General features: G+C 41.8%; 1 protein-coding gene across 4 annotated transcripts in view; it reads right to left on the bottom strand.

Moving 5' to 3' along the window:
• Positions 1-23,985, bottom strand: part of LOC108874437 (mediator complex subunit 13L) — a 76,065-nt gene that overhangs the window by 7,020 nt on the left and 45,060 nt on the right. The window contains exons 3-21 of one of the 4 annotated variants that reach the window (XM_018662891.2): positions 23,891-23,975; positions 20,276-20,359; positions 10,782-10,927; positions 9,824-10,030; positions 8,738-8,902; positions 7,960-8,116; positions 7,742-7,846; positions 6,534-7,184; positions 5,964-6,177; positions 5,075-5,153; positions 4,820-4,941; positions 4,463-4,541; positions 4,104-4,318; positions 2,826-3,004; positions 1,587-2,515; positions 1,157-1,336; positions 777-1,006; positions 472-670; positions 47-335 (exon numbers count right to left, since the gene is read on the bottom strand). In XM_018662891.2, coding sequence (XP_018518407.1) covers positions 47-335; positions 472-670; positions 777-1,006; positions 1,157-1,336; positions 1,587-2,515; positions 2,826-3,004; positions 4,104-4,318; positions 4,463-4,541; positions 4,820-4,941; positions 5,075-5,153; positions 5,964-6,177; positions 6,534-7,184; positions 7,742-7,846; positions 7,960-8,116; positions 8,738-8,902; positions 9,824-10,030; positions 10,782-10,927; positions 20,276-20,359; positions 23,891-23,975 — 4,315 coding nt within the window. Of the gene's footprint in view, positions 1-46; positions 336-471; positions 671-776; positions 1,007-1,156; positions 1,337-1,586; positions 2,516-2,825; positions 3,005-4,103; positions 4,322-4,462; positions 4,560-4,819; positions 4,942-5,074; positions 5,154-5,963; positions 6,178-6,533; positions 7,185-7,741; positions 7,847-7,959; positions 8,117-8,737; positions 8,903-9,823; positions 10,031-10,781; positions 10,928-20,275; positions 20,360-23,890; positions 23,976-23,985 lie in introns of all 4 variants that reach the window. The other 3 variants (XM_018662890.2, XM_018662889.2, XM_018662888.2) reach the window with 3 other exon arrangements.

Below are 23,985 nucleotides of genomic sequence, written 5' to 3' on the forward strand. Positions count from 1 at the left end.
GTTGCCCCCCCCCCAAAAAAAACAAAAAAACAAAAACGGCTCTTACAGTTCAGGGTTTTCTGCTGGTGTGTTAGCTGGTGGTGTGGCACTAGACGTCCCCTTAGCATCGCTGGTTCCCCCCTGGGTTGTCTCCCCTGTCTGGCCTGAGGTCGCTCCAGTTGGGGTCGGAGCGTTGGCCGAACTGACAGTACCTTGAGCTTGTTCTCCGTCAGGAGCCCAAGCTTGAGTCTGCCCAGAGGAGGCAGGCTGGGCTGAAGATGTGTTGTTTGCAGGAGGCTGGGCTTTGGGAGGCAGCAGAAGACTGCTGTCCAGAGGCAGGGCTGACAGCTGGGGACCTGAGGAAGGATAAAAAATAGCCTTTCATGAATTGATGTTAATATCCATACACTGATAACAGAAAAAAATGTGCAATGGAAGTGTCTATATTATATTATATTATATTATATATCAGATGGATTAGGTTATCCTCACCCAGCTGCTGCTTGCAGGCATAAGCGTAAAGTTTAAGTTTGCTGAGGTTGTCGGTGTGCTGCTGTCCGGCCCAGGGTCCAGTCATCCACTGGTCCACATCCACCTCTTCCAGCTTTTCTGGCTCCACATCTTCACCCACACGCACAAGGCCATCCCTGGACACCTTGGCCAGAGGACGGTGCTTCCCAAGGCGGCACGTCTGGAAACAGGAGTCAGTGCTACTGTCAATTCTCCCAATAATTAAATATGATTAAATACTGACCATCTTTACCCAAATACGTGTCGAAATTCTACGGCTCTCCTACCTCGTAAACAGCGCTGAGCTCCTGGAAGAAAGCCCGGGCTGCGGCCAGCAGAGAGGGGCTGTTGGGGCACAGCACCACGTAGGCCACATCCCGCTGCCCCCCATAAGGCTCCAGTAGCAGCTTCTCCCAAAAAGGTAGTGCTAAAGGAGACAATGCCAAGAAGTCCCTCTCTCGGTCATAGCCCAGTAACACTGTGGGGATGGGCAAAGGCTCTGGTGACTCCTCCGAACCTTAAAAAAATAGAAATAGTTGCATTTTTAGTTTAGTACAATCCAATGAAGACATCCTTGTGAATTCCAGGTTATCACTTCAGAGATTTATAGTATTACAGGTAACATGTTCTGCATAAGAATAAAGAATGTATTGATGTATTGACTCACCGTAAGTGCCTCTCCCAGCCATCTTATGGAACTGCTGCCAGGTGAGCGGACCCTGAACATGTTGGATGTTCTCCCAGGTCCGTCCTGTTCTCTTCTTCTGGATGGCGTCCTGCAGGAAAGGCTGCAGAGACAGCAGCATACGAACCATATCCTGGGACGACAACATGCTCATGTCCACCACTGTGGAGATCAGCAGAGACACACACACGAGTACACACACACACAAAAGGATACATGAACAGATGCACACATGTTAACAAGATTCTATACACAAAAAAACAAACACACATAAAACACATTTATATATATTTTAGATTACACAAAAGCAGCTACGCACACATTAAAATAATATTCTCAAAGCACTTGATTTATGGGAGTTTATGGCATATCATTCAGATCCCTTCTTCTGCAAATAAATCATGCCTCTTACCATTAGTGTGAGGCCAGGAATGCAGAGCTGTACTTCTGACAACAGCTGGATCTACTTTCCCTCCTGTGGGGTTATCCACATACTGCAGCCCCTGTTCCAAGGCATTGTAACACTCCACACAGGCATCACTCCCATCTGCCCACTGCTTTTCAGACATCCAGCTTTGGAGCAGTGCCCCCTTGCGGCCATGGCAGGAACAGCTGAGAGGGAGATGCAGCGACGCCAGGGAGGAAATGGGCTGAGAGCACTGCTCCTGCAGAAGGATCATGACCGACGGAGAGGCTGGGGCTGCGTCTTGAGGCCGCTTGGCCCTGGGGTCTCCCATGGTTGGGTCCCGCCGGCAAAGAGCCAGCCTCCTCTCAGCTGCCCGGCCTACCTCGGAAGTCCGACCATAAATATCCAGCTCATCCTCCAGGAAGAGGCCTGTGCCGTGGGCCAGCCGTCTGTTCACTATGGCGCTGAAGCCACACATACAGCGGTACTGGTCTTCACAGGTGGAATCGGGGATATACACCCCCACATCTGCCCCTTTGACATTCATATTGCAGGCACAGATACAGCAGCTGTCAAAGTTGCGATCCTTGAAGACGTTGAGGACAGAGTCTGAGAGCAGGAGGATAGCATACAGGCTGTGGGCCTCGGGAAGGGAGGGTCCCGGGCGAGCTAGGGGCTCCACAGAGCTGAGAGGCAAGCTGGTGGAAGGGGTGGAGGCTGGCGAGCTAAGCTCAGTACCATCCTGCTTCACTGAACCCTGCCCGGAGCTTGCAGCATTAATACCCCTTGGTGTACGAGGGGTTCGTGGAGTGGGCACAGAGAAGCGGGGAGTGGCAGGAGATGGGAGGATACCAACAGTGGTGCTCACAGAGGCAGTGGTGGCGCTCATCTGGCCATACTCCTGGTCTGTGAGGGTGTTGACACTGGGGATATTTCTGGAAAACACAAAAACAAATAAGATTATTCAAACTCTCCAGGGGAGCAACTCTTGAAGGTCATGCTGCTCCTTTCACCCAAACAAAGCATAATCCTTTGAACCAACTGATATTACCATCTTTAGAGCTGTCACTCTTTGTAGTGGGACTAAAAAGTCAACCACACACATGTATGTTTCAGAAACTACATACTCCTAAAAGCGTTAAAAATAAGGAAATATAACATTATATAACATGTAACATAAATTTCTCACATCTGAACATCTTGAGAGCTCTTAGTCACAAATGCTTGTGATAGCTGACTACTCACGTGTATCCATCCTTGATGAAAGTGGTATTCTGGGGATGCATGACTGTTGGGAAATGCTCCATTTTGGGCATGAGGGCCCAGGATGGACGGTAGTAACATTGTTCTGGAATCTTGAGTGGTTGTAGACTCTGGCTGGGCAGGCAAGATAGTGGAGCAAACATGGAGGAGCCTATTTGTGGCTGGATCGGGAGGAAAAAATTAAGTTTGTCATTTAGTAACATGGGGACAGTAGAGTGAGTAGTAAATAGAATATATTAACATGAACAGCTATGTTATTGGATGCATCACTCCACTGCGCAACTCTGTTTTATCTTATTGTCATCAAATCTAACTATACTAAAATAAGCTACAGCACCCATGTTCGTCATAATAAAGGATCATATAACCCAGTGCTATAGTGTGGCTCATTGACGCAATGGAGCGTCTATGGCACAGAGCAATAAGCAATTCATGCTTTGGCTACACAGGCAATATTTGCCAGTAGGACAAAGTCATTGTTTTTTTTTCCCCTAGGTATAGTGATTTATTCTGTGTAAAAATCATATTTGTTTGAAACTGAATCAAACTCGCCAACAAAGTATCACAAAATAAAGCAAGATCTGCTTTAACCAAATGACTTATAGACTCTTATAGTTTCAAATTTCAGTGTTTATGTGCCAACTGAAAAACCTCCTCTGACCGCTCTCATTTACATGGTGATATTCCCCAAATCAATTAGTGCTGATTACATGTTTCTTATTTACTGCATAACACTCTGTAAATGATAGAGGCAGCATTACAATACAATGAAAATCCATCGCATCTGTAGCCTCAGTTGTCATTAAGTTACAAAGATCTCACCAATTAAACCTTTCAATCCTGTTTGCATGTTGAGCTACGCTGAAAAATTGCTTGTTGTTTAGAGGAGCTGGTTGTTTGTGTTAACAAGCAGATGCACCTAATAGTGGACGCTAAGTGCATTCTACTATAATTAGCATTTCCCAGCGCACAGAGCCTGCAGTCGGTACAGATGTCTGACTCACAACATGGAGATGCTTAATTAGCGAGCTGCAGGTATTAGCAAAAATTTCCAACATGATATGTGAGCATGACCAGCTGCTGAGTAGCAGGCTGCCAGTCAGTCAACAAGTGCTTGCACTGACTTCCCCTTTATGACTGAATTTTATGTGGATTAGTCAAAATAATTAACCAACAATCTATCGTCTTCACATCCTAATTTTATCCACTCAAACTAAATATGCTGCTATACGTGTTGTTAATAAGGCGTTGTTTCCTCACCTTGATATCCTCCTGCCTGGGACTGGCCATACTCTCATCCATCTCCATCCTGTATTCAGTAAGCTGCGTGGAGGCTAAAGGCGGCAGGTGGTCAGCTGCTCCGCTGGGCGCAGGCGGCTCTTGGCTCGGGGTGTCACGATACGTCATGATGGGAGAGAAGGCTGGGTGCTGCTCTAGAGAAGGTGGGGTGGGAAACATCCGCTGGAGGTCTGCTACTGCTGAAAGGAGACAGAAATGGAGAAAGAAATGAAGAGGCACTGTAGTTTAGAGAGATATGAATGCAGTGGTCATATGTAAAGGTGCCACTGAAGTGTATTTAATCAAGATTTTCCAACTAAACACGCATCAAAGTGACTCACTTGATGGATAAGGTACTGCAACTCTCCCTTCTTTCCCAAGAGGGCGATCTTCTGTCGACACTGGCAGCTTTGCTGTGTGCTGATTGGGGTAAACAGTCTACAAATTATTACACATAAGATTAGAGGATCAGTTTTATTCAATGCAATATTCTGTGCTTCAGAATATTGAAACATAAAACAAAGAAGGTAATGGGAAAATTATACTAAGACCTAATTTTAGTGCCTGTGTTTCCCCTAAATCTTTTAACTGAAAAACAGTTACTTCTCTCCTGCACTGATTACAGTATGTTTGCTAGAAATGCAACTGTGTAAGAGTCAATTTATGTATGTATAAGAACACAATACATGATGTCTCACCCCCAACTCTTCCTCATCTTCATCAAATATGTTGTCTAAATCAGAGATGTTGACCACCAGATCTTTTTCTCTGGTCAGGGAAGGATTGGCTTTGGCAGCTCCATCATCCTGACCTGATTCATCTAAAACAACAAGAAACAACAGCTCAAAAAATTACTCATGGAACACTGCACTCTCAAAAAATGCTAAATGTATTTCACTCGATATACTGTTGTATATTTCTGTATGATGTCGAGGGCAGTGGCTGTGTCCCACCTGACTTTGGGGCTGAGTTAAAAATGGACATAGCATCTTTCCCATCAGGCAGTGCTCCATTGCTGGTGATTTCTTCTCCCTAGTGGATGAATCAAAAGAAAATATGAATATTCTCAGTTCAATTCCTTCAATTTCTCAGTGAAGAGCCTAGAAAAGCCTTTAAACAACCACTGTGACATTCTAACATTTTGTGCCACAGTTTGCAGCACAAAGACAAGACAATGTCCTTGTTTCGAGGTCAAAAACTACATTTGCACAAATTGAAAATACCCATTTACTGACAAATGTATATTTCGCAATATAAGAGTACTTGTATTTAAATCTGCAATTTATGATTGTTTTTGGCCACATGAGGGCAGCAGAAACAAGCTGTGAGCAGAGCACTGAAACATCACCACCTTTTAAGTGGATATGGCTAATGTGTTAACAAATAGTTATCAGTTTGTAAATCTAGCAGTTATGGAGCAACATTAGCATTAATTTGCTGTGTCTATGGCCTACTGGCAAATGTTAAATCTAATATTCACTGTCTCTTAGTTCTGTTTTTGTTGCCCTACAAACTTTTGAGGGAAATATTTGTCTTTTTAGCTACTAAATGCTCTAATATGTTCACAAGCTAGTCACTAACTTTGTCCAGTCCGATTTGTCTGCATTTGGTGATCAAAACAGTAAAGTTGCAGGTCAGAAAACCAACCAAAACAATGAGCTGAAAGTCACTATGAAAAGCTATAAATCTGAGGGGAAATGCAGGTGATAATTCTTTCATTACTATGACTCTAGTATTCATGTGACCCATATCAATATAAAAAATTGATTTGACAGTCGCTCTTAAATGTTTCTCCATCTTAAATATGACTGTATTGCGTTTTTAAACTGCGTGTTGTCCTACCTTGGCCTTCTTGCTGGGTTCTCGCCCTTGGCCCTTTAATCTCTTTGAAGTAGAGAAAGTGTACTCGATGTCTCCTTCCTTAAAGTCGTAAGGATCATCCCCAGGCTCCCGCAGTACCTCCACAACAGGCTGCTGGAAAAGGCCCAAAGTGTGGATGTGGTCCCTCGCCCTCTCCTCTGAGATTTTAAATCTCTTGTGAGTCTGTGTGTATAGTCTGGAAGAAACAAAAGAGACAAATGTGATCAATTACTCTGTGGCAGTAGTAGTAGTAGCTCATTCTCTCTGTCCTGTTTTCTTTTGTGTCCTCATATCTCATATCTAATCTCATATTTCCAGTGTAACTCAGACTCTTTCATTTGATGTTTCATACACTGTAGCTCATGTAGTGCTACCTGATAAGCGTGCTAAATCCCAACAAATCCCCACTAATATGATTCTGGCTCAGGTAGCACTGCCCAGTATTTTCGGAAGCCCAGAATCTCTATATTTTTAGCTGCTCCACTCCTTGTTGTTCCTCTCTCAACTGCAGCAAACATTTTGCATGACACTGCTATTGTGTTTCTCTCCTACCTCTTTAGTGGAGCTCCTTCAGTGGATGTCTCTGTCTTCACTTCCTCTAATTTATCAGTGGGGAGTTCAGGGGGTTTGAAGTCAGTCTTATCAGTTCTGGGAGTCCTGAATCCTCTCCACCAGCCGGCCCCACTCTCCCTCTGCCTCAGAAGAGCTGTATACACAGCTGTCTCGCTGGTAATCACCCCCAGCCCCGAGGCTCCATCTGGACAGACAGGCATGTCCACGGGGCCATCCAGGACCTCTGGGTCCTGCACCCGGGGGTGTGGGCTGAGTGTAGGCGGGAGCGGAGACATCGGTGAATGGAGGAGGGACTCGGGGGCTTTCCTGGAGAGTGGTTTCGGGTACTTGCAACTTGGCAGAACGGCCAGAGGCTCCATGGGTGGCTCTAGCGGCACGAGACCCCCAAGCTGCGGCCCTCCTGGTGAGTCCTGTTCCAGAGGGGTTTCCTGCGTGACAGATAGACGGTGGTGGAAGGGGATCATGGCTGGCCTCTTGGACTGTTTGTCAGCCTTTTCTGTCTTGTCACTGGTCTTGTGTTTGGGCTGGGAGGGAGGGTATAATGACGGGCCAGCGGACTGAGCTGGATTGGCACTAGTCTGGGTGTTGGCAGTGGACGTGGTGGTCAGACTCAGTTTCTGCTGCCTCAACCTGTAGCAAAGTCAAGAAAAACCAAGTTTAAAAAAACTATACCCTAGATTACAATGAAAAAATGAAGAACCTGTTTTAAACGTGTTATTGTATGTTTTTAATGAGACTTTTTTCCATTATTATTGTCCCTGAGGAGCAAAATATTAGCTAATCAAATTATTAGAGAGCTGTTGCTTCAGTACCACAGTAATGGGAGGCCTTGAGTTGACAAATCTTCAACTTAATTCACCTTAGCTAGCAATGTCTTTTTAGACAGCTGTCATGTATTGTTTTCATAATAAAAGCTTGCGACAAAGCATTATTTATTTTCTGCAGAACAGTAACGGTCTTTAAGCTTATTTACTATTAGACTATGATCTGAAACTTGTGACTGACTTGAGGCTGTATGTTATGTTGACCTAAGTTTTATAAAATCCTTAATTGGAGCATTCAGTTTACAAAAGGCTTTTAATCTAAATATATCTTTTGTGATAAACATGAAAACACGGCTCAGATACTGTACATGTACAGTAAGTACAACACCAATATTGAACAGCTTGGCTGCAGCTCTGTGGTACCTGGAGCAGCTGCAGGGCACTCTCGTTCCCAGATCGTTGAAGTCCCACGTGGTAACTCCATTTGGCACTTCCTTCTTAGGCGTCACATCAGATGGCAGATTCTGCCTGCGGGGGAATAAAAAGGTCCGTGAGGGCACCGGCTCAACTGCATCACTGCACTTCAATAATAATAATCACGCCGAAACAGGGGAGACAAACTTGGCGATGGTTAAACTTACACATGTTGAGGCTGGTTGAGATAACACTCCCTCCAGGCCTGATGGACCACCTGGCAGGTAAGCTTTTTCCCAGAATGCTTTGGGCTGATGCTAGTGACTCCCATGCTGCTGTCTGGCGTGGGAACACTGGAGACGGATGTCACAAAGCCACTGTCCGCTGAAAAGGCAAGAGGTGGAACAGATGTCATAACACAGGACTGAGCACAGGATTTTTAAAGACAATTAGATTTGTGATATTTCAAACATGACTTTTTATTCCATTCTCCATCTCCTCCAAACACCAAACACCATTTTCATGTTTGTTTATGGATATGCACAACTTAAGTCAAATAAAAAATGTGTAAATTCATGATCAGGCTGATAAAACCAATTTGTGGTATTTCACAAAATTTATATTTGCATTCTGTTTATATCAGATGACATTACTAATTGCCATGTTTACAGAGTGAAATAAGTAAAAAAACAGTACAACTCCTAATTTTACAGAGGAATAAATGTGACTCATTTATAATATGTTTCTATTTGTTAGTATTAAATACAAATATACAAATAGCATTAACTGAGGATTACCAGCAATTACTTGTCAAACATCAATGATTTCAAATAGTTTATTGCTGAGTAATAAATGGTAATGATAGATTATCTGTTATATGGTTTAAATCAGTGCATTACAGATAGTTGTCTCTGCAATATTTCAACGTGTCAACATGTATATAAAATGTGGTATCTAGTGTCCTCTGTCTGCATGCAGGAAGGTGCCTGTGTGCATATTTGTTACCTGAGCAGGGCTGCTCCGGTGACGTTGGCGGTGTGAGCGGCACGCTGCAGTGGTTCGGTTCTCTGTTGAGGCCCTGAGCTGCAGGAACAGGTGGAGGCTGCTCCACCGGTAGGTCCCCCTGGGCGATCAGCACAAAAGCAGCTGGGTAGGTCATCCTCACTCCACCTAGGAAGATTTAAAAAAAGAAGCACATTATTTATATTATTATGAAACAGGAGGATGGCTGCCGCTCACTTTTAACTGCGAGGTTTATTGAAAAAAATTGTGCCTAAAGATAATGTCACACTCATCAACCTCTCTACTCATTAATATTTTGCTGAGGAAAATCGCATATGCTCCAGACATTCCCAATAACTGGTGGCAAGTGCTGCAGCTATGTAGTATATGCGATGCACTTGCTTCTCATCCACTGATATAATCATACACTTTCTCTCACTGCTCATATAAAACATATCATCTTAAATCCCTTTCCACTCACATCTCGACTTTAATTTCAGGCAGCAGAGACTACACAGGCTTCCCTCTTTAGATGTAAAAGCCACTGGTATCCATGGAAGTTTTGATTATAATCAGGTCAAACCAATGCTGTGGGATCAGGCTGATTAGACAAAGCTCTTAGAGTAACTCCCTGCAGCTTTTACCAAGACTTCCCTATCATTCCTCCCCGTCTTTCCTCCTTTCGCTCTCCCTTTCTGTCCTCCCTTCCAGTTATTTCCCCTCCTCTGCTCTGAGATGTACTAAAAGACTATGAGGATCACTGCAGTAAAAATACACTTCAATGGCACCCCATGTGCTAATACCTCAGCTAAAACTGCCTGGGAGTCTACATGGAGACCGGGGGTAATCAATGTGATGTTGATGCCTCACTGTTTGCTTTAGCAGAGCAACATCACTGTGGTCTAATGTGTTTTTATTGCTCTTCTCTTGCTGGAAAGATCTCCAGCATCATTATGTACTGCTATATAATATACAGAACATGTCTGAATACTGGATGGGATAAAAATAAAAATTCCATAAAGCAGTAAATCCTGCCACTGGAGATGCCTTAGAGATACCTTCCACCAAACACGTTCACTTATTCCATACCTACAATGACCTCCACTGCCACATGACAGTTGCGGTCATAGGCCTGGCTCGCTTCTTCTTTTTCCTTCTCTCCACTTCCCTCTTTCTGCTGGAGCACCATAGGGTAGAAGTAGCTCCAGTCCTCCATCAGCTTCCGCACTGCTGGGTCACTCATCTTGTAGGCCTGACCTGTTAGAGTGCCACTCAGACCGTATGGACTCAGGATCACTGCAGATGGATGGAGCAGATTGGAAGAAGGGAGGGTGCAAAGCATACTGTAACCTTAGGCTGTTTAATCAAAGTTACTGAATTTTATTATAATGCACAGCAAAGATACATAGGAGCTGAAAGGAAAATACAGTGAGTTTGCAGAAGGTTTCCTTAACTTTGCCTCTAATAACCACACTGTATTTAATAATTTGATTGCCAGTATTTCTGTTTTAGCCAGTTATGAGTATGAGAGAGAGCTTATATAAATTTTCAACTGACTTTTACTATTGGAATCTTACAAAGCACATTTACTCAAGCACAGTTTTGAGGAACTTGTACTCACTCACATTCAATACAATACAGTTCAGTTCTATTTCTCATATAATCTCACATTAGCAGACTAGCAGCTATAGTCTACTATAGTTTTCAGGAAAAAAAAAATCCTAACAAAACATGCACAAGAGTTTATAAAAGTTGAAGGTAGCTCCACCTTGACCAACTACAACAGCATGTTTTTTTTTAACATATTGATATATAAGTAATAACAACAATTAGTAACATTTTATATGCAAGAATTCTACTTGTAATGGAGTATTTATATAATATAGTAATGTTGTTTTACTGGCGTCAATAATCTGAATACATGCTCATTAGTTGTGTAACACATTTCCGTTTGTACGTCATTGCAATGCATTCTTACTCAACGTCAGTCTTTGTTTTGTTCTGTGTACATTAACCATAGACAAAAACAATGGGTTTGTGGTATCACCTTGCACTGGTGTGACGGAGGTCTGCACGAGGCGGATGTGGTGTTCTGTGATGTGGTATACAGGCTGGTGCTGGGCGATCTCCACGCTCGTGCACACGTTGCTCTCCCCGTGGAGGAAGAACGAGAAGGAACATGATAGGTGCTCACTGGGGGGTGGGGGGCAGAAGAGGGACAGAAGACAGCAAAGGTTTAAATCATGACACCACAGATAGGACGGAAAAAGTGCAGGGATGTGGTGTAATATCTCATGTGTGCGCGCTGTGAGCTGATCATAGAAAGATGTGAAACAATCCCCCTGAGCTTCAGCTTGTGTGCAGCATAAAAACAAATTAAATGTCAATATGGGTTTGCTCTGTAAAACACACACTGCTCTCTTTGTCCATTTTAATTGCATGTGAGTAAACCTACACAACATAATGAAATAGAGTTTTAAATTGAATTGAAATTACATTTAATCATTTAATAAACCCATTAATCAAATCTATTGAAAAACAAATGTACAATGTGAATATGCCTGTCTCTCAGGCAGCAGCATGACAGATGATGAGTGCTTTTCTCCAAATAGCAATTTAGAGAACATACTCAGAATGTGTCTTTGTAAAAGCCTTGCAGATCTCTACCTACATTGATCATCTTCATCATTTCCCACATAGGCTCCTTATTGCTGGTATAAATCCTCATTTGCCTATGACTGATTGCAGTGACTACATGTTTACATATGCAGCGCTCTCTTTATTACACAGCCCAGACATAGTTCATCACACATCGCTCTTTTTTTTTTAATCACAGAGGAGTAATTGTTGGGGCCTTATTGCAATCTATATACCAGTGGGCGGGCTGGACATCATTAACGGCTTCACTGATGTATATTTTTAATCTATAAAGCTCCTTACCACCTTGGTTTATATATATCAGACTGACAATAAAGTCAGCAGGTAGTGTAATCTCCTTGTGATTACCCTGCTGCCTATGCAATATCTCCTTTGCCCTGAGGGAGCTGGACCTCTATTTGAGCCGTAATGGATCATCAAATTCAATAAAATGGCCAGTTCCACAGTCACTCATGGGCAGAACTAAACACAGTCACGAGGGAGGCCAAATATCTTGTGGTGTTAAGCCGTGACGGCCTCCAGATGGCGCTGAACGCACCCGAAGAGAGAGGAGGCCAATTTTTCTGTTTCATAAACATTCCTGATGCTGGCAGAGAAAAAAAAACATACCCTCATAACAGCAGGTGGTTTGAACACAGGTCTGCACAATCACAGGAGGAAGAGCAGAGCTAAAAGCACATACATATGCATGCACAAGCCTGCAACAAACAGGCACACGAGCACATGTCGCCTTCACACCTACAGGCACGCACGCGCACACACACACATACACAGCACTAGTCCATCATCTGCACAATTCACATCTCTACAAAACATGAGTCAAAATGCTTTCAATGTCACTGCCCTCCAACCTTGTCTTCAGTGCATCATTACACCATAAGAAGAGCTATATATAGCTGCATAGGGAAGCTCAGAGGAACAGCTGCAACTCAGTCCAAATAACTGCCATATGCACATGCACAAACAACCACGATCTACATTTAAGCAAAAGCTCCAATTATCCTCTGAGTGTAAAATCATGAACCAACATAGATAAATACAACTTTAAGATACTTAAGACAAGTAAGTTAGGAAGCATTTAATGTTTTCTTTATTTCCATTGGTCAACTGACTATTTGTTTGACTGACTGATTGATTTCCTGGATTTCACTACGTTACACTTTCTGCTCTGCCTGCATTTCCTGCCCTGCGCATATTATATAAGACTGTGAAATGAAGCATCCATTAGAATTTATTTCCCTCTCGTGTTGATGATTCTGTTTATATTGTTATTATATATTTTTATGAGATGTGTGTATACTGATTGGGACTGATGTGCGTACAAAAACACTATACCCTTGAGACCCCTCATAAAAAACGCAGCACTGGCCAGATAGCAGGGAATCACAGTTGGAAATCATCTCTGCTCTGTTTGTATCTTTCTCTGTTTTAAATCAGGCAGTCATCCAACAGAATTAGGGCCTGGATCCCTCGGTATTTCAGCCTGAACTGACTGTGTGCTGATAAATAATTGTTCACCATGATGCTATCAATTAATTTTACCTGATACATGTATGTCGTTACAAAGCAAAGTCCAACAAAGGCTTCTGATTAAGTCATTTAACATTGTGTGAGAGGGAAACTTTAGTTGGGTAAACAATTACATTTGATAAACTATACAGGCAATTAGTCTAACCAGTAACTAATGTGCAACAATTATGATCTAAGATCTATTATGACTGCAATAAAGTGCAATTAAATGTGAGTCGGGGAAAAGCTGAATTACGAAAAGAGCATCAAACTGTAGGCTGACGCAGCTGGGAGATTGATGCTCCCTGTCCTTTTACAAAGGGCATTTTCCTGCACAGTAAGCGGGTGTGAGTGTGTGGACACACTGGGCTTCTTGCATCCTCCGGGACATTTGTGCAGTCGGCAAGTGTGTGTGTGTGTGTACGTGTGTGTGAGAACAGCGGGCAGAGATGTGAGGCAGCTGTGTGTGCTGGGCTGTATGAGTACAGGTATTAATAAATGAAGAGGAGTGATGGCTGAGACTCGCCTCAGGGCTGACAGTCCTGTAGAGAGATAGAGAGAGGAGAGAGGGGAAGGGGGGGTGGCTGAGAGAAAGAAGTGAGAGTGAGAGTGAGAGGAGGAAAAAAGGAGGAAGAGCAGCGTGGAAGGAAAGGCAGCGATGGAGACAGAGTGAGCACTAGAGGTAGAAAAAAAATGAAGGAAATGCTGAAATAAGACTGAGACGAAAAGGGAAAATAGAAGGACAGAGAGGAAATTAGGAGGACAAGGAATGAAAGATACAGTATAAGATGAGGAGTGAGAGGAAAACGAGTGTGGGAACAAGAAGAGGAGGTGAATAATTCAGTGCCACGCACTGCAATTGCTGCACACATATCGATGAGATCAGAGTTTTAATGGGTGGCTACTGAGCACAATTTTATGGTGAAATCAATCAGGGAATGTAGAGCTGGAGAACACACAGACACATTACATGCTGTCCTGTGTGTGTGTGTGTGTGTGTATGGCATGTGCATACACTTACATGACATTAAATCAGTTAAATTTAGGGTATCATATGTGAGTAAATGTGAAAATACTGTACATATGTGAGCGCATGCATGTAGAGGGAGACAAAAGCATGCACATAAAACCCACAGTTATCATAATGACACACATATATAGATCATATTCATGTCTAAATGCCACTGAAAAAAAGGACTGTGTGTTGGTTTCATGTGACAACATGTGTCTTTTCACCCTGTCACAATGCGACCAGCCACCCCGGCCAGCAGGGGAGCTGGCTGGTGTCCGACAAGCACCGTGGACTTGACACACACACAATGTGTCACACAGTACATAAATAACAGTGGTTATCTTGGTTGTCGGGCTGCTCTCATGTCTAACCCAGTGGGGAAAAAAAGATAAAGTAAGATTAGATTAAAGGAGATGGAAAGGAATAAACAGTAAAACAACTGTGTGCGAGACACACAAAGCCTCTGTTTCCACTGTTATAGGCATCTAAAGCTCATGATCTGATAACTGTGTTTAAAAATCATTAACTACAGTCATATGCACTAAGCAGGCATGATAGCAATTTCTTAGATTCTCTCAGATCTGGGGGATTAATCTGCTTAATTTGCACCTTAAATTCTCTGTCTGCCACCACAGCAGCAGTATTATGACTTATCTTCATCCTCCTAGCTGTTTAACCCTTCCCACACAATCTGAGCATATCTCTTGAAAACACAAGAATGCAGACACTGATCTTGTGTGTGTGGAGTGGCGTAGAGGATGTTTATCCTCTTGTAAGCTCTTGTGAGCAGCATGTGTACACATGCTCCAAAGGCCCTTCCACTGTATTGGCACAATAAGTTTATTCCCATACAAACAAATCTTACCAAAACATGCATAATGCTCAGGGTCATGCAGGTCAAGTCAAGTCAAGTCAATTATTTGTATGGCATCAAATCATAACAGGAGTAACCCAAGGGCACTTTTCATATAGTGCAGGTCTAGACCGTACTCTTTATGATATTATTTACAGAGGCCCAACATTCCCCCGTGTGTGCATATACTTCTCTAACACACAGCCACACAGCACTATTAACACAAGCATAAGGGGGATGCAGTCAGCTTGATGTATTATTCAGTGGCCCCCAGTGGGTGGCTTTAGCCAGTGTTGCTATCACAATGTTTGCGCTCAAACACTGCTCCAACTATTTATATGGATTCACAATGAAAAGGTGCCATGCTCAAGGACACAAACCGTGCACACTCATTGCCCTCTCTATGGGCGCAGGAAGCACAGAAAAATACTAGTCTACTGCAGCTGAAATTAGATTTATTGATAGTGCAGAAAAATAGCAGAGAATAACTATGAATACAGTCACTGGGCTACTCTTGCCGCCAAGAGAAAAAGTCGCTAACCTCAGTAAGAGCATCAGTGCGTGCTACCACAGGCTTTTACCTTCATATCTGTGGTCCTAATTAAAAAAGAGGAAAAGGGTCTGTTGGTAGGCTGTTGCTGTGATGTATCACCGTCCTCTCTATTGATCTATGTGTTTTTTCTCCTCCTTCCCTCCTTCTCTCTCTCTCTCTCTCTCTCTCTCTCTTTCTCTCCGCTCACTCTCAGTGTTTTTACCTGGTAATACTAGAAATCTGGGGGATAGCGAATCACGTGTTCTCTGCTTTTTGTCTCCAGGGAGGCTCCGTACACATGTAGAACAACATGTTCCAAAGTTGAAAATGCAAATTCTCTAGGAAAGCAAATATTTAACAAGGGGGGAGCTTTTGAATGAAAGAGTGTCTGTCCTGAACTTTTACCTTTTATCTCATTCAACTGTAGTACTTATATTTTTATTTTTAGATTTGTATATATTTTTATGGCTCACAGGGCATGCAGTCAATTAATGAGCCACTATTGATCTAAGCTGCTGTATTTAAATACAGAATACCTTCCAGTGACTTCTCCATAAAGGCCTTTTTACTACTGATGGACTGAGGCACATACAATTCTAATGATAGTCTAATTCATCAGTGACTGCAAAGGTGATCATTTCAAGCGTTATTTTTTGCCTTTCCTTGCACACACGCACTCTATATTTCAGTGTTATTTACATAATAGTTTGCATGTCATAAGATTTTAGAACCGCCAAATTACTCAACTGCTTTAGTCTGGTGAGGGGTATTAAATACAAGTTTGTGTAAAGTTTTCTTAAAGTAACTGACTGTCTCCCTCAGCTGGTCATCAAACCAGTCACAAAGTATTTTGGTCAGTCCACCAGTCCGCCATTCATTCAGTCACTAACTCATTTAACCTTCTCCACCTGGTCTGCCAGTTAGTCTGCAAATTTCCATCCATCAATCCAACACTCTCTTTCTTTTCAGTCACTATTATAACCAGTCAAATAGTAAAGTAAAAACATCTTCATAACCACGATGGGTGGGATCTTACACCATTCACCCACAATCTTACATATTCACACAGAAATGTTAATTTGACGATATGTTATTTTATAATCTATAATTTATCACTAAGATTAAAAAAAATCTTTTTTTGATCTATTAAACTGTTAACATCAGCAACACACAGCAATACAACAATATAATATATCATATTGTTTGGAATAAAGATGAGGAACAAAGGCTGAGTGACTTTCTTTCCTTCACTCATTACTGCTGGGAGCTGTACTTTTTCAAAGCCCAAAAAGCCCCAGGGGAAAAGCCGAACATAACAATATGACAAAAATTAGGTCTCTGTGTAATTTTGAAAATTATATATATTCTTTGCTCATTACCCTTTTTAAAAAAAATAATTTTCTGTCTAATATTTATTATTAAACACAACTGAAGCTATTTTGATTTTTTTCATACCAGAGAACATTTTGTACCCCTCTAGCCTCTCTCTTCGCTTGCACATATTCATTTAACATGTCGTTTTAATGGTGAAAACAAATAAAAATAAACGAGAAATTGTGGCATCAGTAGATTTATCACACAGGTCTGATGGATGATAGAGGAGCAGGGGTGAGAAAAAAAGAGGGAGCGCTTTTCATATTTTTTTTTGTTGTTGTTTTTATTTCTGGAGATTCTGTGACCTTGTTCATGTGGCCTAACACCAAATGTCTGTTGCCTAGGAGATGGCTAATATCTCAATGTCACTGGTCCCTGAGGAGAGGAGAGGAGAGGAGAGGAGAGGAGAGGAGAGAACTTGCAGTATATTAAAAAAAAAACCTCGTCTGTCAGGTCAAGTAAGGATTCCTGGGATTTTTAAGCCGTTTAAACAGGCAGTGCAACTTGTTTTTGTTTCATGGCCAAGTACCAGAGGACATCTCTGTTATGCTGTAAAATACGAACATTGTTTATGCATATGGTCATGAATGCAAATGAGAGCACCTAGATTAGCAAATATACTGTGAACTGTACTTGGCATGCATAGAATTGACTGAACTAATGAGAGGGAGAGACTCTAATACATCCATTCACCCGTCTCTAGTAATGATTAATTTATGACCCCCCACCTTCTCTGATCCCCACCTCCCTACCACACACACCGAGCCTCCTCCCTGCTCTTCCTCTCTCTCTCTCTCATGCCTCTTCTCTCACACTCCCTCTGTATCCCTGTAACTCTGTCTCTCTCCCTCTCTCTCTCTCACTCCCCTCAGCGTCTGATGCAATCCGTTACCAACCCAGAGTACTTTCCTCCCATTCAGACACAAAGAGAGCAGGAGTGCTGGGCTGAGGGAGGGGTAGGGGAGTGGGGGGTTGAGCAGCAGAGGAGGAGGAGGAGGAGGAGGTTGGTTTGGGAATCTTCTCCTAGATGTGCCAATCCTCGCCATGCCCGGGGACACATACAAGATAAACACCAGATAAGCCTGACAAAGGCAGCAGCGCCAAGGAGCCGGGAATTGGCATGGGGTAAGGGGGCATGGCATGGGTATTAGCACCAAAAGCGCCCCCTGTTGGGGATAAAAGGCACAATGTGGGAGCGAAGCTGAGACAAAGGAGCTGAGGCAGGAGGTCAGTGTATGCCTAACTGAGCAATGTTCCCTCATGGCATGAAAACACTGATGGCCAGGGATCTGCAGGGGTTCTTAGGTCTCACACTATCAATTGTGCAGCAACACTGCTATTCTGGGAACAAGGGATGGTGTGTGTGTGTGTTTGTGGGGGGGTATTTATGACTGTATGTGTGTTTGCACATGCACTGGAAGCAAGCAGTGGAGATATGTGAAAGGAAAAACCGTCATGCTTCACTTACACACTGTGACACATGCAACAGCTGCAGAGTTGCACACACACACACCAAAAAAAAAAAAGAAAAAGACGACAAGCACAGCCATCTACGTAAGATTTGTATTCATTACTGTCTGCGTGTTCAGGAATATTTCTCTCTGTTTCTTTTTCTCCTTCTCTGTCTTTCCTTCCAGGATGTTCAATAATTCACAGACAGTACAAGTCCGAATTGGCTCAGCAGGGGGCGTACCAGCTGACAACATATTCATACAGAGCAGTCAAAATGATGAGGAATTACATGATGTAAGATGAAAGGGACACAGACATGTAAATCACTGCACATGCTCAGACACCGAGGGTGATTTCAGATGCAGAGCCTCTGTACTCAACATATGTTTGTATGCATATGCATGTGTATGCACACATGCATGCTAAATACCTAAATACACTCACTTGTAATGTTGGTTATATTTGGATGTTTTTTTGTTCTCATAGAAGTAAGGCCATAGCCTTTTCAATGGGCTAATTAATGAGCAACTTCCATTTGTCGAACAGGATAATGTGCCCAATAAATGCGCACACAGAGATACACAGAGGATCTGTAAAAGATGTCATAACCCCTAAAATAAAGACAAAAAGAAAAGAAAAATATCCATGCTAATTAGAAATTGGGATCACCTTTTGTGGCCAGTGAGGGTGTGAGATAAAATGTGAAAGGGTTTGGTGTAAATGCAAAATCTGAAGTGGTGATGGTCACTTGACAAGAGCTTCAGCCATAGTTGTGTTTACAATAGACAAAAGAGGTATTATGAAAGAGGTTGTAATACGGACTCTGAACAGCGCTACTTACACTACAGTGATTCAGCATCATAAAGTAACGAGACAGGCTGGACGGCTTGTTTAAAATGCTAACTTCAACAGGAGAAAAGAAGTGATTTCCAAAAAATTGCTGTTGTTTTCCACCACTGGAGACAGCCCTTGGCAAATTAAAAAAATGAAGTTTGATGCTGAACTTGTAATGTTTCTTCTAGACTGATAACTCACATCCTTTCATACTAATTCAATGCATCCTGTAAGAAAGCATCACTCATATTCACTCATTTATTCAGGGTTTTATCTGTCACCTGTGTGCACAGTATATTTCACATTAGACTGCTCTTAGTTACAAAAAATGCAGGTTTCCTCACAGTATGTCTCAGAACACTATAAGTATGCAGTACAAGTGACACACACTTGTGTCACGCAGCGTGTCTCACTGAGGGACTTCCACCTGCTCTGAACAGCTAAACCCGGGTTTGCTACAGCACATCACAGCAGACTGCACTTGAGTCAGCAACTTTCCAGAGTGAGAGTTTCCTGTGTGTCGCTTAATTTGCACCACATTTTGAATGACAATGCAATTTAAAGCTTTCCAGTTCAAAACCTACAAAGTAAATATAAATACATGGGTGATTTTTGTGTTTGCTGCCTGTGAGCAATATTCAAACAGATTTCTAAAATGAGATATTTGACAGCTAAGTGGTTTCCTTGGAGCCATTTAGTCAAATACTTAGCATCTGAGCCTTGTTATGCTAGAGATGTAAGGAATGCTGCGTCCTCACCAGCAGGAGAAGCTCAAGTGGCCAGACTGAGCTGTGAGTGGGAGCTATAATGGCTGAAGCAACAAGTTGAAGCTACTGTCATCACACCCACCCCTCATCTTTACTCAGTTTCAGTCTCTCTGTCTGTCTCCCACATTGCCCACACAGTTACACAGCATGACACACTGACGCATGAGCACACACACACATACACATAACTCACACACAACCACCCTCTCCAAGAGCTGTGAGAGCTCAACTCAGCTCAGCACCCACCTCTCACCTCCATTCACTGTCCTGTTTTTTTTTTTTTTTTTTTACCAGTCTGACACCATGAGCCAGCTGAGGGTACATCAAGGAGAGGAGACACTGCAAATACTGAATCACATGAAAGCCATTCACACTGCCGGGCTGTGTCACACCTTGACATGCACACACATACTGTACACCCACACACATGGACTATGGTAGTATATATTTCTCACAGTCTAACATATATGAAACCTCATGCTGGAGAAGCTCAGTGGCAGCATGTGACTGTGCTAGTGCGTGCGAGTGTGCACGCTGAACACTCACTCACCTGTTGCCCAGAGACTTTTCTTCCGGTTCGTGTGGCTTGAAGAACCACTTCCCGATCCGCACAAAGCCTTTATCCATCAAACACCTGCAGCAGAGAAAAAGAGCAGGGGAGAAAGAAAATCATTAGACAAAGAAAAACACAGATAGAAAATGGTTTTACATCTCTCTATTCTTTCTTCTCTCTCTCATTATATACAGGAGCATGGCTGATTAAAAGCAACATCTGAACAATGTCACACAGTTCAGCACAAGAATCATGCAACACGTAGTATTCTTGTGAAGCTCACAGAGGTTTCAACTCTGTGGTGATTTTTGAAGCCATAGCTTGTGGCAGTGTTGTATTTCATTCATCGGCAGCCGCTTCCATAATATAATTTCCTGGCCTTGTTGTGAATTTCAAAGCTTATATGAGCAGAAACAGTTTGATGTGTTTTCATATTAAGTTGACCTTGTGCATATTTTTTGCGGCCTTTCTATCTGGAGCTAAACCGAGCAGCGAGAAATGCAAAACAGAGTAACACTGACTCCTTTGGCTCTTTGACTGTTAGAACTGTTTTATGATTTTACTCATTACACATAAACTGCAGCAGGGACCGTCCCTCAGCTCCATCTAAGCAAAGTCTGAAACGTGGAGTTAACGACAAGTGTGCGGGTAAAGTAAAGGTAATCTTCTGCTAATCTCCCTGTCCCTAAGTGGCGGTGCGCTTTTACACATAGCTTTCCAAAAACCTGTGCTTTAATCAGATCAAAATGTGATCACATCAAACAGTTCAGTCAGATCACTGCTCCCTATTTGGCTATTCCACCATCTGTGCACCTCTTCACCTCATTTCAGCCTCCTTTCACAGACAAAACTCAGTGCCCTCAGAAGTTTGACTTGCCTCTGTGTGCAGGTGCCAGAGAATTCCCTGCTGGATTCTCTGACCTGGGTCGAGGAATTACAAAATGATTTTGTGGACTCCTCTCCCGCTCAGCCTGACTCCAGCCAGGTAGCCAAAGCTTTTCAGCCTCTAGCTCTACCATCTTTGGTGCATTCTTATGAGAACATTTTCTATTCTAACCATGGCTGCTCACTGCACATATGATCTCTCTTGGAAACAATTCACTTCATAATGACATGAATCAGTCATGTTATGGCTGATACCCAAACCACTTGATAAGGCCAGTATTGATCCCTATACCAATCCATCATATCAGATCACTGTTAACATATATCAGTAACCACAATGAGTAAAATGCTGAAGCTAATGCTAAAAAGCCTCCAGATTCAGCCCCCCTTACAACCAACTTCTCAATAGGTAAAATAGCTCAAACTTGAAAATGTATCACTCACCTGCCAAGAGAATATTATTACTTAAACTTCACAAGGAGCTGTAAACAAATTACTAACATGCTATCGCTGTATGAAGTTGATATGGTGAACATGTGGGCAAAACAACTGTCTTTTTACAGACCCAGAAGACAAAGAGCAACATGTGCATCCATACCAAAACAATGAGCTGCACAACAGTGAAGTATTGAAATAATGACACTGAGTAGAGCAGCTTTGAAGAGAGAAAACCTTGATTGACAGGTGTCTCAAGCTATCACACTTAACTGAGGAGTTTGTGTCTCGCTCGTCCCACCTCAACTCCATCCTGGCATCACTGTGTTACCTTCAACACACACTTTTTATAAACCTATTGGCAAAGCAGTGTCCCTGTTTTTCTCACTCATGTACATCATCTAGGGTCATTTGACTAATATGTACATTTTGCTAAATGTTGTACATGCCTTTTGTTTTTTCCACACAAAGCTTTCATATGTTAACTTCTGAGTTGATTATGTTTTTGAGGATCATTTATGTCCATTGATGAATACTAATGAAAATCAAATCACTCCATATAAAAGCCTGCAGCAATGGGATTCTAGAAATCTAGCCTTAGCACCTGTGGCAGATGTCTGACTCTCTTACAAAAACAAACATCAGCCTGTCTAAAAGATTACTCTGAGACTTCAATTAACCACAAAACCCCTCACCTTCCTCGCTATTATTCCAGTCTTATGCTGAAAAATACAAAATAATGAACCATACAACAGCTACCTCTGGACCATTACAAGCCTTACTAAGTCTGGGCCATCAGGACTGACAAATTCAGCTACATCATGTACAGTCCTCATTTTGTAATTTAGTGTTTGTAGCCAGTTATTTTTGTGTTGCTGAAATACTGTTTCATTGTCATTAAAATCTATGTTACTTCTAAATAATGATAACAATAATAAAAACAGCCAGTGACAAGGGTCAGTTTCACCTGTACAGTATGAAAGTGACACGGTGGAAGTGATCCCTCCCGTGCTGAGATAGTGCACTATAAAAGGAGTTAGCTTCAAGGTAATAGGAAGGTTAATTCAGCCTGCCCCCTCTGATGATCACTGATGCTTAACTTAATAGAGAGCAAATATGTGCTGCTTCATTTAACAGATGGCTCTAACTCAGAAAGGAGAGCTTTGGCTACTTGAGCAAGTGATTCAGCACTCAGATTATAATTTCATTAAGGTGAAGCTTCTGGAAGAAAAATAAACCTGTCTGTCAATTAAACCTGAAGTTCTTTTGTTTGGTTATTTTTGTAGGAAATCCAAAACATCATTCACATTTATTTAGAGGAGAAAGATTACTTTAAATGACTGATAAATGTTAAAGATATCATACTAAAATAATAAAAGTGAAATATAAATTTAATATAGTATTCTGGTTAATACATGTGAGTGCATTTTAACAGAAGTCTGGTAAACTAGAAGATAAAATTTAGTCATCCATCAAAGGAATTCACCTTCTACACACTGGTCATACACCCTACTTTCAGCTATTCTAAGTGTATTTAATTCATATAACAGATTTTTTTCTTTCTTTTCTTTTCTTTTTTACATTTTTTTTTTTACCATTTCACTATTTTAATCCAAGTGAAAACATAGTGTAGATGTAAAACAAATATAACAAAGTCATTTTATTTAATTTTAAGATCAGTTTCTAGCAGTGGTAGGAAAAACACTATATATAATAATATACAAATAAAAATAAATGAATAAAAAATTACTTAAGGAAAAGTAACAATAACATACCTTAAAATTACTCTGGCACAAGTGCATTCAAAATACTAAAATACTAAATAAAATAATTAAAATACTTAAATAAACCATTAACCATTAACAACGAAATGTACTCAAAATGTAAAAAGTAAAAGTATTCTTTATGCAGACTGTCTCACATCAGTATTATCAGTATTATTGTATTATTGCATCATTGGTGCCTGGTGATCAGAACTAATTTTAACTGTTTCATATTTTCAATTCATAATTTAATAAGCTTTATAAGATTAATAAGCTCTCTAAATCTGTCAGAAATGTAATGGAGTAAAAAGTACAATACTTTCCTCTGAAATGTAGAAGAGTAGAAGTATTGTGCAAAAACTCAAAAATGTCATATTAAAGTTATATTCTTCATAAATATGTATAAGATTGTACATCACATTACTATGTATCTATGTCTGTTATGTAACATGTTTACATTTCCTATGTATGTCATTCACATCCTGCCTGCAGTCCTCACTGTGCATCTGGAAAATGACGATTGGTTTACCTCTCCAGCAGGTTGTGTATGGCCTTGAACAGGAGAGTCCTGCACTCGTAGGACAGTCCGCACTCCCAGAGACCCTCCTCAGCCACTGAAAGATA

Source organism: Lates calcarifer, linkage group LG9, assembly GCF_001640805.2.
Source record: "Lates calcarifer isolate ASB-BC8 linkage group LG9, TLL_Latcal_v3, whole genome shotgun sequence".
NCBI lineage: Eukaryota > Metazoa > Chordata > Actinopteri > Centropomidae > Lates > Lates calcarifer.